The sequence below is a fragment of the Pelodiscus sinensis genome, chromosome 31 (assembly GCF_052426305.1).
Source record: "Pelodiscus sinensis isolate ZL-2025 chromosome 31, ASM5242630v1, whole genome shotgun sequence".
NCBI classification, from domain to species: Eukaryota; Metazoa; Chordata; order Testudines; family Trionychidae; genus Pelodiscus; species Pelodiscus sinensis.
In genome coordinates this window covers 3,939,238-3,953,185 of record NC_143082.1, presented here as the reverse complement: position 1 = coordinate 3,953,185, position 13,948 = coordinate 3,939,238, and the positions used below count along the sequence as shown (strand labels likewise).

The 13,948-nt window shown below is 60.5% G+C and overlaps 1 protein-coding gene across 7 annotated transcripts in view; it reads right to left on the bottom strand.

Moving 5' to 3' along the window:
• The window catches only part of ELAVL3 (ELAV like RNA binding protein 3), a 43,407-nt gene that overhangs the window by 8,695 nt on the left and 20,764 nt on the right, over positions 1 to 13,948 (bottom strand). For 5 of the 7 annotated variants that reach the window (XM_089774894.1, XM_075902343.2, XM_075902345.2 and 2 more), the window contains exons 2-4: positions 2,333 to 2,555; positions 1,831 to 1,934; positions 1,311 to 1,464 (exon numbers count right to left, since the gene is read on the bottom strand). In XM_089774894.1, coding sequence (XP_089631020.1) covers positions 1,311 to 1,464; positions 1,831 to 1,934; positions 2,333 to 2,555 — 481 coding nt within the window. The remainder of the gene's footprint in view (positions 1 to 1,310; positions 1,465 to 1,830; positions 1,935 to 2,332; positions 2,556 to 13,948) is intronic. The other 2 variants (XM_089774895.1, XM_075902344.2) reach the window with 1 other exon arrangement.

Here is a 13,948-nt window from a genome sequence, read left to right as displayed (position 1 = left end):
GTCAGTAGGGGGCGCGGTGGGGCAGGAGGCCGGGCAGGGGCCTAGTGGGGTCCCTTTGCTGCAGGGGTGTGGGAGTCAGTAGGGGGCGCTGTGGGGCAGGAGGCCGGGCAGGGGCCCAGTGGGGTCCCTTTGCTGCAGGGGCGTGGGAGTCAGTAGGGGGGCGCGGTGGGGCAGGAGGCAGAACAGGGGTCTAGTGGGGTCCCTTTGCTGCAGGGGTGTGGGAGTCAGTAGGGGGCGCGGTGGGGCAGGAGGCCGGGCAGGGGCCTAGTGGGGTCCCTTTGCTGCAGGGGTGTGGGAGTCAGTAGGGGGCGCTGTGGGGCAGGAGGCCGGGCAGGGGCCTAGTGGGGTCCCTTTGCTGCAGGGACGTGGGAGTCAGTAGGGGGCGCGGTGGGGCAGGAGGCAGAACAGGGGTCTAGTGGGGTCCCTTTGCTGCAGGGGCGTGGGAGTCAGTAGGGGGCGCTGTGGGGCAGGAGGCCGGGCAGGGGCCCAGTGGGGTCCCTTTGCTGCAGGGGCGTGGGAGTCAGTAGGGGGGCGCGGTGGGGCAGGAGGCAGAACAGGGGTCTAGTGGGGTCCCTTTGCTGCAGGGGTGTGGGAGTCAGTAGGGGGTGCTGTGGGGCAGGAGGCCGGGCAGGGGCCTAGTGGGGTCCCTTTGCTGCAGGGACGTGGGAGTCAGTAGGGGGCGCTGTGGGGCAGGAGGCCGGGCAGGGGCCCAGTGGGGTCCCTTTGCTGCAGGGGTGTGGGAGTCAGTAGGGGGCGCTGTGGGGCAGGAGGTCGGGCAGGGGCCCAGTGGGGTCCCTTTGCTGCAGGGGCGTGGGAGTCAGTAGGGGGCGCGGTGGGGCAGGAGGCAGAACAGGGGTCTAGTGGGGTCCCTTTGCTGCAGGGACGTGGGAGTCAGTAGGGGGCGCTGTGGGGCAGGAGGCCGGGCAGGGGCCTAGTGGGGTCCCTTTGCTGCAGGGACGTGGGGGTCAGTAGGGGGCGCTGTGGGGCAGGGAGTCATGCAGCAGGGCAGGAGGCTCTGAGCACTCCTTAGTGTCCCAGATTTGTCCCAGCATCCTAGGCCTGGGGATCATCCCCCCACCCCAAATCAGAGCCAGGGCCCCATCCCACACTGACCCTGGCTCGGCATCTCCAGGCCTTGCGCCGGCCCCTGGCTCCGAGCAGGGGGGTGCGGGAGGGGCCGGGGCTGGATGCTGCGGAAGCTGCCGCGCTCCATTGATCCGGCCCCTCGGCTCGTGGCGAGAACCCAGGAGTCCCCACTAACCACTAGGCCCCACTCCCCGCCCAGAGCCGGGGCGGGCTCCAGCCCCTACCTGTGACCTGGTCGACGAGGATGCGGGAGGTGATGATGCGCCCGTACTGGGAGAAGAGCTGCTCCATCTCCTTCTGGCTCATGCTCTTGGGCAGGCCGCTCACGTACAGGTTGGCGTCGCGGATGGAGGCCGAGCTGGGCCGGGCGTAGGAGACCTGGGGGGCCGGGGAGGGGGAGGGGTCAGATAGAGGCTCCGGGACCAACCAATCCCCTGCCACTTCATCACGCTTCATCCTGCCCCTCCCATGAGTCCTGGTTCCCAGCCCCCCGCTCTAGCCACTAGGCCCTGCCCAGAGCTCCATGCTGCGGACAGGAGGCAGGATTCACTCTGGAAGTCGCTGGGGGGAGGCAGGATGTGGGGTGCTTGCTCCCCCAACTCCATGGGTCTGTCCATTGCTGGGGGGAGCTGTTACTCTGTTAGCCCCCAACCCTCCTGGTCCTTGAAACCAGCCAACTCCAACCTCCCGGCCCCTCCCCCCCGCTCTACCCTCGGCCCCTCGTGCCTGGTTCCCCCCACTCACCTTGATGGTTTTCGTCTGCAGTTTGAGCCCGTTCAGGGTGTTGATGGCTTTGTCAGCGTCGTTGGGATCCACGTAATTAACGAAGCCGTAGCCTAAACTCTGCCCTGGGAGGGGGGAGAGATGTGAGCGCGTGGGGGGAGGGAATCCTTTGGGGAGGGTGGGTCCTGGGGAGCATGAGAGTGGGGGGGAGGGCTGAGTTTGTGGCCTCTCTCAGCTGAATTAAAAGGGCCCCGAACCCCATGTCCCTTCCCTGAGCCCCCTGCCCTTATCCCCCCAGCCCTGGTGGTGCCCCCTGCTCCTGCCCCGCAGCCCCCACCAGCCCAGGGCCTCCTCCCCAGCCCTGCCGGTGTCCTTCACTCCCACCCCGCAGCCCCCACCAGCCCAGGGCCCGCTCCCCAGCCCTGCCGGTGTCCTTCACTCCCACCCCACAGCCCCTGCCAGCCCAGCCCTGCCCCCCCAGCCCTGCCAGGGCCCCTCCCTCCCGCCCTGCAGCCCGCGGTACCTGTGATCTTGTCCCGGACCAGCTTGCAGGACTCGATCTCGCCGATGCTGCCGAAGAGGCTCTTGAACTCCTCCTGCGTCATGTTCTGCGGCAGGTAGTTGACGATGAGGTTGGTTTTGCTGTCGTCGGCCGCCCCGTTGGCGCTCAGGGGCGGCCCGTTGGGGAGGCCGCTGTTACTGGTGGGGCCGTTGGACACCTGGGTCTCCATGGTGCTGATTATCTGCTGGAGGTAAGAGGGGAAGGGGGTGACCACTCTGCAGGCAGGGGGCACGGTGTGGGGGAAAAGGTGCTGTGGGGGGCAGGGGCATGGCACAGGTAGGGGGCATGGTGTGGGGGAGGGGAACCCAGCAGACAGCGGGTATGGTGTGGGGGGAGGGGGCACTATGTGGGGGAGGGGCACACCTCAGGCGGGGGCACTGTGTGGGGGAGGGGCACTCCGCTGGCAGGGGGCATGGTGTGGGGGACGAGTGCTGCGTGGGGAGGGGATTTTCCAAGCGGGGATCTGGCAGGATGCCCTGGCGTTCGCTGCCACCCTGGTGGGTAGCTGAGTGTCCTGGCACCGTGGTCGGTTCAGCCCAGGGGAGAGGGGCGGAGATGTTGCAGGGCACCATGAGCAGACAGACAGACAGACAGACAGACAGACGCCCTCCCACCCACACTCAGGGAAAAGCCAGAGAAGCTCTGTTGGCAAAATTCATCCAGGCAGCCACGTCGGCAGCCCATGAAACCTGGGGCAGGAGGGACTGACGGCTGGAGGACAGACGGCTGGGCCGAGGTGGACAGACAGACAGGCTGAGGGGGACAGATGGCCAGGCTGGGAGGACAAATAGGCTGTGAGGAAGAGACAGACAGACCAGGGAGTGGGGACAGACAACCTGGCCAGGGAGGGACAGACCGACAAGCTGAGGAGACAGACGGACGGGCTGGGGAGAGGACAGACACCAGCGAACCCAGAATCAGCGGCCCCCTTCCCTGCCCCACCCAGTCCTGCCTCAGCCGCACGCCTGCCCCAGGCTGGCCACGTCCCCCTCGGAGGATGGCAGGAGCCTCCAGGCCCAGGCTGCCCCATCAGCCCCTCCTGCTGACACTCTGAGCCAACTCCGGCTTCCAGCATCCGCCCGCCCTGCTCCTCTGCGGGCGCCAGATCCACCGTGCCCGGCAGCCAGACACCTCTGCATGCCCAGCCTCGGTCTGGCCCCCTTGGCCCACGGGCTCCCTGGTTTCCCCCCACGGGCGCCTGGCCCCAACACCCAGCTGTGAGCAGACTTCTGGGCCGTTCCTCCCCCCATCCCCAGACACCCCTGTGCTGAGCCTTTGGATCTTGGCTAAACCAGCCACAAGCCAAGGCTACAGCAGGGCGACTCGAGACACGATGGCAGGGAATTGATTTGCTGAGACCATCCCCACGCTGCCGAGGAAGGTGACCCCCCCCCCTCCGAGGATCCCTGCCCATCTGACCCAGGGGGAAATTCCTTCCCTCCCCTAATCCGTGGGTCAGTCTCCCCCATCCCCCCAGAGCACCAGCCCACCTGCCCTGGATCCCAGCAGCAGATGTGGCCGAGCTCTGATGCTTCACAGGAAGGAAGGGGAGAAAGCCCGGACCCATCGGCTCAGCTGCGCCGTAGGGAAGGGACGTTCCTTCCTGATCCCTGCAGCCCGGAAGCATGAGATTGGATTCTAGCCATTGTCTTAAAGCGGAGCTGAGAGGAGGGTGAGAGAGATTCCTCTTCTGCCCATGATGGGAGGGAATGAGCAATGGAGCTGGCAGATTCCAAGGCCAGAGCTGAGCCCCACTACCAACCCTGCCCCCCCCCCCCCCGGCTGTAAAATCCCTCCCGGACGCTGGATTAAAGCCCCTCTCTTAGAAAGTCTCAGAGGGGCCGCCGTGCTAGTCTGTCACTTTAAAAACAACGAGGAGCAAATTGCGTAGCTTATTTCGAGCTTATTTCGAGATCGTCTGTTTCAAAATTTGGCGCTGTCTACACAAGGGCCAGATTTCGAAATAGAGCACTATTCTGACAAATCCTTTAATCCCCGTGGCACAAGGTTTACCGAGACGTCGGAATAGCACAGCCATTATTTCAATTGCATTTCGAAATCACGGGCGTGCGGTAAAGACGCGGAAAATGCTATTTCGGGATTATCCCGAAATAGCGCTGTAGTCTAGACATACCCCTAGCGACTAACAGAAATATACAGAGTCATGAGCTTTTGTGGGTTAGACCCACTTCCTCGGATGAGTTGGAGTGGAAATAACAGAATCCAAGAGACATATAGAACAGCAGAAAAAGTACCTGTCAGTGGTTACTGAGGCTAATTAAGTGAGCTGGATGTATCCCATTCAGAGCTTTAGATGTGGAAATGCGGGTATTAAAGGCAGGAGAAATTGACTCTGTAATGCGCTGACCAGTTAATGGCTTTGTTCATGCCCAGGGTAACAGTGTCAAGTTTGTAGACTTTCCAGTTCTGCAGACTCTCTGCCTAATTGGGGAGTGAAATTCCTTTGTAGCAGGATGGTAACTTGTAAATCCATGACTGTGTGTCCAGGCAGGTGAAAATGGTCCCTTACAGGTTTGTGTGATGTCTGGTTTGTGTCCATTTCTCCTTTGCGCGGCGCCTGTCCGGTTTGGCCAATGTACGCGGCAGAGGGCCATGGCTGGCACTTGTTGGCGTATATCCCATTGCAGGCTGTGCCGTGAGGTGGTAGCTGGGGGTGTTAGGGGTGGCGGTGGTGTCGGGGGTGCAGCTGTGCGGACAGAGGTTTGTTGCGGGGGGGTTCCTGGGGAAGTGTGTTTGAGGTGTGGCGTGGGGAGGCTGCGTCAGGTTGGGGGGCTGTCTCTGGATGAGCACCGGCCTGTCTCCCACGGCCTGAGAGTGAGGGAGCGTTTTCCAGGACAGGTTGTAGATTCTCCGAAGCCCCCAAGCGATGAGCCCTCCCCAGGGAAGCAGTTTCGTTGCATAATCCCCTTCCAGGGTCGGATCGATCTACCTTCAGCGGCCTCGTTCAGCCTGTCGGCCAGAGCGGAAAGTCCCTGCCCCGGGCCCAGAGCCAGCCTCCATCGCCAACGGACTTTTAATCTGCCAAGGGCCTGCTGCAAGGTCAGCTGCTGCCAGGCTCTGCCGCTCGCCCGATGAGGCCGGGCCAGGTGGGGGGTGAGGAATGGGCCCGCCCGCCGCTTGTCCGAAAGTCCCCAAAGACGTGAGGGGTCGTGGCCCTTCCAACCGCCTGATGTTAATGTCGGTGCAAGCCCCTGGCGGAGCCCGGGATGCATCCCCCTTCCTCAGCGGCAGGGCGGGGGGCAGCGGGACCCGGGGATGTGCTTCAAGGAGCCCGTTGTCCGATCCGTCTCTCGCTTCCCGCCCGGCGCTGCACCCCCGCTGGACAGCAGCCAATCGACCGACAGCAAGGACGAGCTCAGCACATGGATATGGGACCGCCCCAAAATTCAGTAGCGGGCGCGGCACCCCAGCCCGACCCGGCCGCTGCACTGCTGTGCCGCCCGTCTCGGAGCAGCAGGTCTGCAGCGGCCAGGCCGTTTCATCCCGCCTCGGCTCCTCGGTTCTCTCCGATCTCCACCGAATCCCACATTGGGGACCGGCCAACGGCTCCGTCGTCCCGTCCCTGCTCCCCGAGCAGCCGTGCTGACCTGTGCCACAGCAGCACGTCTGACGGCGAGACAGAGGGGTTGGAAACCGGCCCGGCAAAGAACACCTCATAGGATGAAGCAGAGGGACCGGTGGGAATGTGACCTCCAAACTCCCACAATTCCCTGCGCGGAGGGCACACATCTCCCGCCAGGGGCTGCCCCAGAGGCGGGTGCAGGCGCCGTTGGGACGCCGCTACCCCTAACGTTTTTTGTGTCTTTTTCCAGAGCGGCCTAGCGCACCGAGAACCCTGGCACCCGTGTGCCCTGAAAGCTGAGCGCGTGGGCAGCCCCCAAGAGCAGAGTCAGGTGCCGCCCAGCGGATTAGCAGAGTGCCCACAGCCGGCAGCCTGCCTTGATGGTGCACATCCACACATGCCTTGGTGCACACAACAAAATTTATTCTGCACCTGGGTGGGAAAAAATTAGGGGAACATTGCAGCCAAAGGGGAGCTGGCTGCAGAAAGGGCCATGTCTGTGGGTGAAAGTATCAAGCGTTAAGGCTGGATCTATGCTAGGAGCATTTGCTGACACTGCCACGCCGGGCAAGGGTCACCCTAGCCCCCCGATCGGCAGAGCTCTGCCAGCCAAGCTTTGCAGCGTAGCCTTGGGCAGAGAGACCCTGGCCAAAACTCCCAGTGCTTAACGCAAGCCAGTTATGCAGCACAAGGTGCCCACAAGCAGCTGTTGTCCCCCCCCCAATCTGAATTCACTTCCCCGTGTAGACGAGGCTGGGTGCGCGGGAGCGGCCTTGCCTGCACGGAGGGCCAGGCAAAGTGCCCGAGCAGGGATTGGCCTCGCTCCCGCCCACGCCTCTGACCGAAACGCACTCGCCTGGCAAAGCACAGGTCAGCTGGTGGCACCAGCTCCGCTTTGCCGGCTCGGCTGGGCCGCTCGGGGAGGAGCTTTTCCACACGCCCCACCGACCCCGTGGCCATCCCAGCGCTCCCCCTGCTGCACAGTGACCCCCGGGCAAATTCTGTGTGTGCAGCCCCCAGACCCCCAGCTTAGGGCCCGAAGGAAACCGTCAGGAGCAGGGGAATGTGGCCGGTTCACCTCCCCCACCCTGCCACCCACCCCAAAAAGCACCCTGACATGTGCCCACGGCTTTCGGACACTGGGGTCAGGACCCCCCTGCTGAGCCCCTTCTCTGCCCCCTGCACCACAGTGCCCCCTAGTGCCCACCCTGCTCCCTGCACCACAGCGCCCCCTAGTGCCCACCATGCCCTCTGCACCACAATGCCCTGTAGTGCCCACCCTGCACCACAGCGCCCCCTAGTGCCCACTATGTCCCCTGCTGCACAGCGCCCCCTAGTGCCCACCCTGCCCCTCTGCACCACAGCGCCCCCTAGTGCCCCCTGCCCCCACCCTGCCCCCTGCACCACAGCGCCCCCTAGTGCCCAGCACTGCCTGCCAGGGAAGGATTCCCCAATGGGTTACATCTGCTCCCAGCTGGAATTAGCTGACCAATGGCAGAGGCTGAAGCCCCTAGAGCATCCCCCATGCTGCGAACACCCTCCCCGCCAGTGTCCCCCTTCCCCCGCTCTGCTGAGCAGCCCCTGCAGCTGCTCTGGTGGCGACTGTCAGGCTATTGATCCGTCCATTGATCTCGCCATGATCCCCGGCCCTGGGCCAGGCGTCGAATCCATCGGCGGGAAATTGCCAGCCCGCTCCCAGCCTGCGCCCATCGCTCCCACCCCAGCCCCCGCTGCCCCAGCCCTCGGCCGCTCTGGGCCAGTGTGCCCCTGCCTTGGTGCTGGAAATTAGGGGATCACTCTGGGACTCCTGTGAGTCCCCCCAGGCCCCGGGAAGCCCATCTGTGGCTCCCTTGCACTGGGGCTCATGGGGCTGCCATGCAGGGAAGCTACCCCCCCCCCAGGACCGGGGCCTGCTGCCCAGCCCCGCCCGGCATGGGCAGCTGTGTCTGGGCGGGGGCAGAGCCCGTGCCGCCGGCTGCGGTGTCACTTGCAGGCTGCGGCCCAGCTTAGCCGGGCTAAGCCCCTAATTAGGATGATCCCCGGCTCCATCCGTCTTAACGCCACACAACGAGCTTAGGCCCCCGCCCTCCCCAGCAAACATATGTCCGGGGGGGGGGGGGCTGGACTGAGACGCACCCCCAGGGCCTGGCCCCCCTCCCTGTTCCCACATGACAGCCATCTGGCCCAGCCCGCGGGCCCCGGTTGCCGCAGCAACCGGCCTCCCAGCGACCACTTGGCAACCGAGACACTCTCCCCTGATCCAGTCTGGCCCGAGCGGGGGGGCGTTACCCCCATAACTCCCCTCCCCCAACCTGGGGGGGTATGCAGGGTATCCTCAAACCTCACCCCCTCTCCCCTGCCACAGGCTCCCCACAATCCCTATAGAAGGATCAGCCCCTCCATCTGCAGCTCCTCAGCACCTGGGGTGTTTATGGGGGGAGGGAATTCCCTGTCCCGTTCTATAGGCGCCCTGAGACACAGAGGGGATCAAATTCTCGACTCGGCTCTATAGGGGCTCCCCTGATATTCCTGGGAAGAGCAGAACCAATTCCATAGGAAGTCAGTAGATACCTATAGATGGAAGTCCGGTCTATAGGGGGTCTCTAGACACCTCTAGTTCGGTCTATAGGGGGTCTCTAGATATCTCTAGTCTGTTCTATAGGGGGCTGTAGACACCTCTAGTCCGGGCTATAGGGGGTCTCTAGGAACCTCTAGTCCGGTCTATAGGGGGTCTCTAGATATCTCTAGTCTGTTCTATAGGGGGTCTGTAGACACCTCTAGTCCGGGCTATAGGGGGTCTCTAGGAACCTCTAGTTTGGTCTATAGGTGGTCTGTAGACACCTCTAGTCTGTTCTATAGGTGTCTACACCTATAGGTGTCTAGGAGAGAACCACTGATGACATCCTAAAGTGCCTATAGAAAATGCTTTTCGACCAAAGCCTCCAGCTTGCACGGGAGCCCCCGGCAGGGTCACCGGGCCCTTTCCAGGAGGGTGGCATCCCATGGGCATGTTTTCGAGTGAGGAAAGCCTAAAGCGGCCCTTCACCCGGCGAGAACACAGCAGGGCATGGAGCCCCGGCTCAGGGGTTGTGGAACACCCTGGAGCCCTAGCTCTGCCAGCCTGGCTCGGGGTACCTGCCCAGCCAGCTGCGGAGCTGGGGGGCTAGCGGGCTCCAGCTGATTCCTGCCTCGTTTCCGCGGGACGTTTGGGGCGAGCGAGCCGTCCCCACAGAGCATTTCGCTTTCCACTCGGCAAATCCCCATGGGAAAAAACTGTTTAGTCAGAGATTTTTTCCACTGGCTCCAATGCCAGGGACAAATTTCCCGGTCGTGCCACCACACACCCGCTGCCGGCAGCACATCTCACGCCAGATGGAACACGACTGCGCCGGCGCTCCTGCCGCAGCTCGGACCCCATTGCGCCAGGTGCTGCACAGAGCCCCAGCCCCGGTCAGGGCCCCCGGCTGTGGGGGGAGTGCCATGCCTGGCCCAAAGGGCTCAGAGGCTGAAGACACAGGCCAGAAAAGGGAGGGGTGTTGGCATCCCCGTGATAGTGGCGGGGAAACTGAGGCACCAGAGCAAGTATCACATAGCAATTCAGGGGCAGAAGTGGAAGGGCATAAAAGCCCTGCTCTAACCACTAGCTCACACTCCCCTCCCGAGCTGGGCATAGAACCAAGGACTCCACAATTGCCCTTCTCTATGAGGCCCTTCCATTCCCAGGCTGGGCACAGAGGAACCCTGACTTGCTTGCTGGAGACCCCTTTAAAGGCTGGTGTTGCCAAGCTGGGGTTGAAGAGGGAACCCCAGGTCTCACATCAACCCGAAAGGCCTCGTGGGTGCAGAGGAAAGTGGGCCCAAAGCCAAAAGGAAAAAACCCCAAATTGCTAAAAAAAAACAACCCACCCTGATGATTCCTGAATGTGATTTCCAAGTGTGTGTTGACAAACTGCGATCCCCATTTTCCAGCTGGAGAAATCGCACTGGGACCCTGGCAGAGGCATTACAATTTCTGGACCTTTCCCCTTCACAGGTCATATATAAATCAAGTCCTAACTCTAACTACTAGACCCCACTCCCCTCCCAGAGCCAGGGACAGACCCCTGGATTTGTGGCTTCCAATCCTGCCCCCCGCCCCAACCACTAGACCCCACTCCCCTCCCAGAGCTGGGGACAGAACCCAGGAACCCTGACCCCAGGCCTGTCCTCCCTCGCCCGTCTCCACAGCAAAGCAAGCCATCCGTGGCGTGATAATCCTCCATTGTGCGCCAGGCAAGGAGGCGAGAAAGGAGCTAAACGCCCCCTCCCCTTCCCCCCATGCAGAGACGAGCCCGGCGCACACAATGCTGGCCCCAGGCCCTGCGGACAATGGGGCATTGAGTGCCCAGGCGACAGGAGGCACCGGGCTGCCAGCCACGGAGCGCGGCTATTCTCCCACATCCGCCCCCTCCCCCAGGGCAGGCCGTGCCGAGGGGCGAGCCGCCAGGGAAAGCCAGGGCTGTGGGGCTAGGCCGGTAGCGCGCCAGGGATGTGGCTGGGGGTCAGGGCACTGTGATCAGTTCCTGGAGATCCGGAGGCGGGGGGGCAGGAGCAGCTAGGGGGCCACAGTGACATGGAGACAGGACTCCTGGGTTTATCCAGAGGCCTAGAATTGTCCATTGGGATCAACCCCCTTCCCCAGCTGTGCACAGCACCTGGCGGGCAGGATTAAAGGGCGTAGTGGCGCTCGGGGACATGGGAGCACCTCACGGCCCCAACACAAAACAGGGCCCCGTTATGCCAGGCGCTGCCCAGACCCCGGCCGAGATCAGGGCCCCATTGTGCCGGGTGCTGCCCATAGCCCGGCCGAGATCAGGGCCCCGTCGTGCCAGGCTCTGCCCAGACCCCGGCCGAGATCAGGGCCCTGCCCATATCCCGGCCAAGATCAGGGCCCCGTTGTGCCGGGCACTGTCCAGTCCCCGGCCGAGATCAGGGCCCCATCGTGCCAGGCACTGCGCAGACCCCGGCCGAGATCAGAACCCCGTCGTGCCAGGCTCTGCCCAAACACACAATGAGACACGGACCCTGCCCCCAGTTGCTCGCACTGTCACTTGTCCGGGGAAGGGTTACCGTATATTCCGGCGTACAAGACGACCTCTGAAGTTAAAAAACATCCCCCAAAAATCGGGGGTCGTCTTGTACGCCGGATGCCCCGCCGCCGGAGCCCCTCCACGGCTTTGAAAGCCTCGGGGGAAGCCGGCGGCGGGGCATCCCAGGCGCGCATGGGCTGCCCGCCCGCCGGAGCCCCTCCGCGGCTTTGAAAGCCTTGGGGGAAGCCGGCGGCGGGGCATCCCTTTCAAAGCCGCGGAGGGGCTCCGGCGGGGGGGTGGGGGGGGGAGCCCAGGCGCTCCTGGCGCTCCTGGCGGCTTTGCTCCCGGTGCCTCTGGTCTGCTGGGGACCATCTCCAGCAGACCAGGGACACCGGGAGCAAAGGAGGCGGAGGGGCGCTGGGGTATAAGATGAAACCCTATCTTTTAATTAAAAAGATAGGGGGTCGTCTTATACGCCCAGTCGCCCTATACGCCGGAAAATACGGTAACTCCTCTGCGGGGGTCAGAGAGTTTGGGGCAGACCTCAGTGCTCCAACTCCCCCTCGGGTGCAGGGCGTTGGGTAACCTGATCCCAGGAGGCCAGAAAGGATCTGCAGCAAAGCCATGACTCAAACCCAAAGCTTCTGCATCCCAGCCCAGTGTCTTAACCACTAGGCTCTTCTGCCTTGCCTTCTCATACCCAGGCGCTGGGCCTGGAAACAGGTGTCCCAGTAGCACCATTGGATTCACTCTGTTGGCCCAGCTGGGGGCAGGAAAACAGACAGACAGTGCCCCATCACCGCCAGACTGGCACTGATAGAATCCTAGGACTGGAAGGGACCTCGAGGCGTCATCGAGTCCGGTCCCCTGCCCTCATGGCAGGACCAAGCACAGTCTAGAGTCTAGAGCATCCCTCACAGTCTAACCTGCTCTTAAATATCTCCCGTGATGGAGATTCCACACCCTCCCTAGGCAACTTATTCCAGTGTTTAACCACCCTGACAGTTAGGAAATTTTTCCTAATGTCCAACCTAAGCCTTCCTTGCTGCAATTTAAGCCCATTGCTTCTTGTCCTGTCCTCAGAGGCCAAGGAGAACAATTCTTCTCTGTCCTCCTTGTAACACCTTGTTAGGTACTTGAAAGCTGCTCTCATGTCCCCTCTCAGTCTTCTCTTTTCCAAACGAAACAAGCCCAATTCCTTTAGCCTTGCCTCATAGCTCATGTGTTCTAGACCTTTCATCATTTTTGTTGCTCTTCTCTGGACCCTCTCCAATTTCTCCACATCTTTCTTGAAATGTGGTGCCCAGAACTGGACACAATACTCCAATTGAGGCCTAATCAGCACAGAGCAGAGCGGAAGAATGACTTCTCGTGTCTTGCTCACAACACTCCTGCTCATGCAGCCCAGAATCATGTTTGCTTGTTTTGCAACAGCGTCACACTGTTGACTCCTGTTTAGCTTGTGGTGCACTATGACCCCTAGATCTCTTTCTGCCGTACTCCTTCCTAGACAGTCGCTTCCCATCCTGTATGTGTGACACGGATTGTTCCTTCCTAAGTGGAGCACTTTGCATTTGTCCTTATTAAAGTTCATCCTCAGACCATTTCTCCAGTTTATCCAGATCATTTGAATTTTGACTTTATCCGCCAAAGCAATTGAAGCCCCTCCCAGCTTGGGATCATCTGCATACTTAATAATGTGCTCTCTATGCCAATCTTGAAATTGTTGATGGAGATATTGAACAGAACTGGCCCCAAAACAGACCCCTGCAGAACCCCACTTGTTATGCCCTTCCAGTATGACTGTGAACCATTAATAACTACTCTCTGTGAATGGTTATCCAGCCAGTTTTGCTCCCACTTTCCAGTAGCCCCATCTAGGTTGTATTTTTTTAGATTATTGAGAAGAAGGTGTGTGAGACCATGTCAAATGCCTTACTAAAGTCTAGGGGTATGTCTCCACGAGAAGTAACGATAGTTTGAATTAGAGATCCCAATTCAAACTACCTACTCCGTGCCGTGTGTAGCCGCAGGCACCGAGTTCGGACTAAGGGACATTTAAAAATGGCGGCGTCCGGGAAGATGCAAATGAAGCCCGGGATATTTAAATCCCGGGCATCATTTGCAACTTCGAATGCCTACATTAGCCACCCTAGTTCGAACTAGGGGGCTAGTGGAGACATACCCTAGGCGTCCCACGTCCACCACTTCTCCCTTATCCACAAGACTTGTTACCCTTTCAAAGAAATCTATCAGATTGGTTTGACATCATTTCTTCTTTACAAATCCATTCTGGCTGTTACCTACCTCCTTATTATCTTAGAGATATTTGCAGATGGATTCCTTAATTCCTTGCTCCATTATCTTCCCTGTCACAGGGACTGACCAGTCTGTAGTTTCCTGGGTTGTTCTTATTCCCCTTTTTATAGATGGGCACTAGATTTGCCCTTTTCCAGTCTTCTGGAATCTCTCCCGACTTCCACAACTTTTCAAAGATGATCGCCAAAGGCGTATTCTAGGATGGATTTCATCAGGCCCTGGTGACTTGCAGACATCTAACTTCTCGAAGTGATTTTTAATTTGTTCTTTTTTTATTTTAACTTCGAAACCTCCCCCATTCCCACTAGCATTCACTATGCTAGGCATCCTGTCACCATCCATCTTCTTGATGAAAACCGAAACAAAGAAGTCGTTAAGCGCCTTTGCCATCTCCAAGTTCCCTGTTATTGTTTCTCCCTCTTCACTGTGCAATGGGCCTACCCTGTCCTTGGTCTTCCACTTGCTTCTAATATATTTGTAGAATGTTGTCTTATTGCCGTTTATGTCTCCAGCTGGATCGAGCTTGTTTTGTGCCTTTGCCTTTCTAATCTTGCCCCTGCATACGTGTGTTGTTTGCTTAGAATCATCCTTTGTCATTTGACCTAG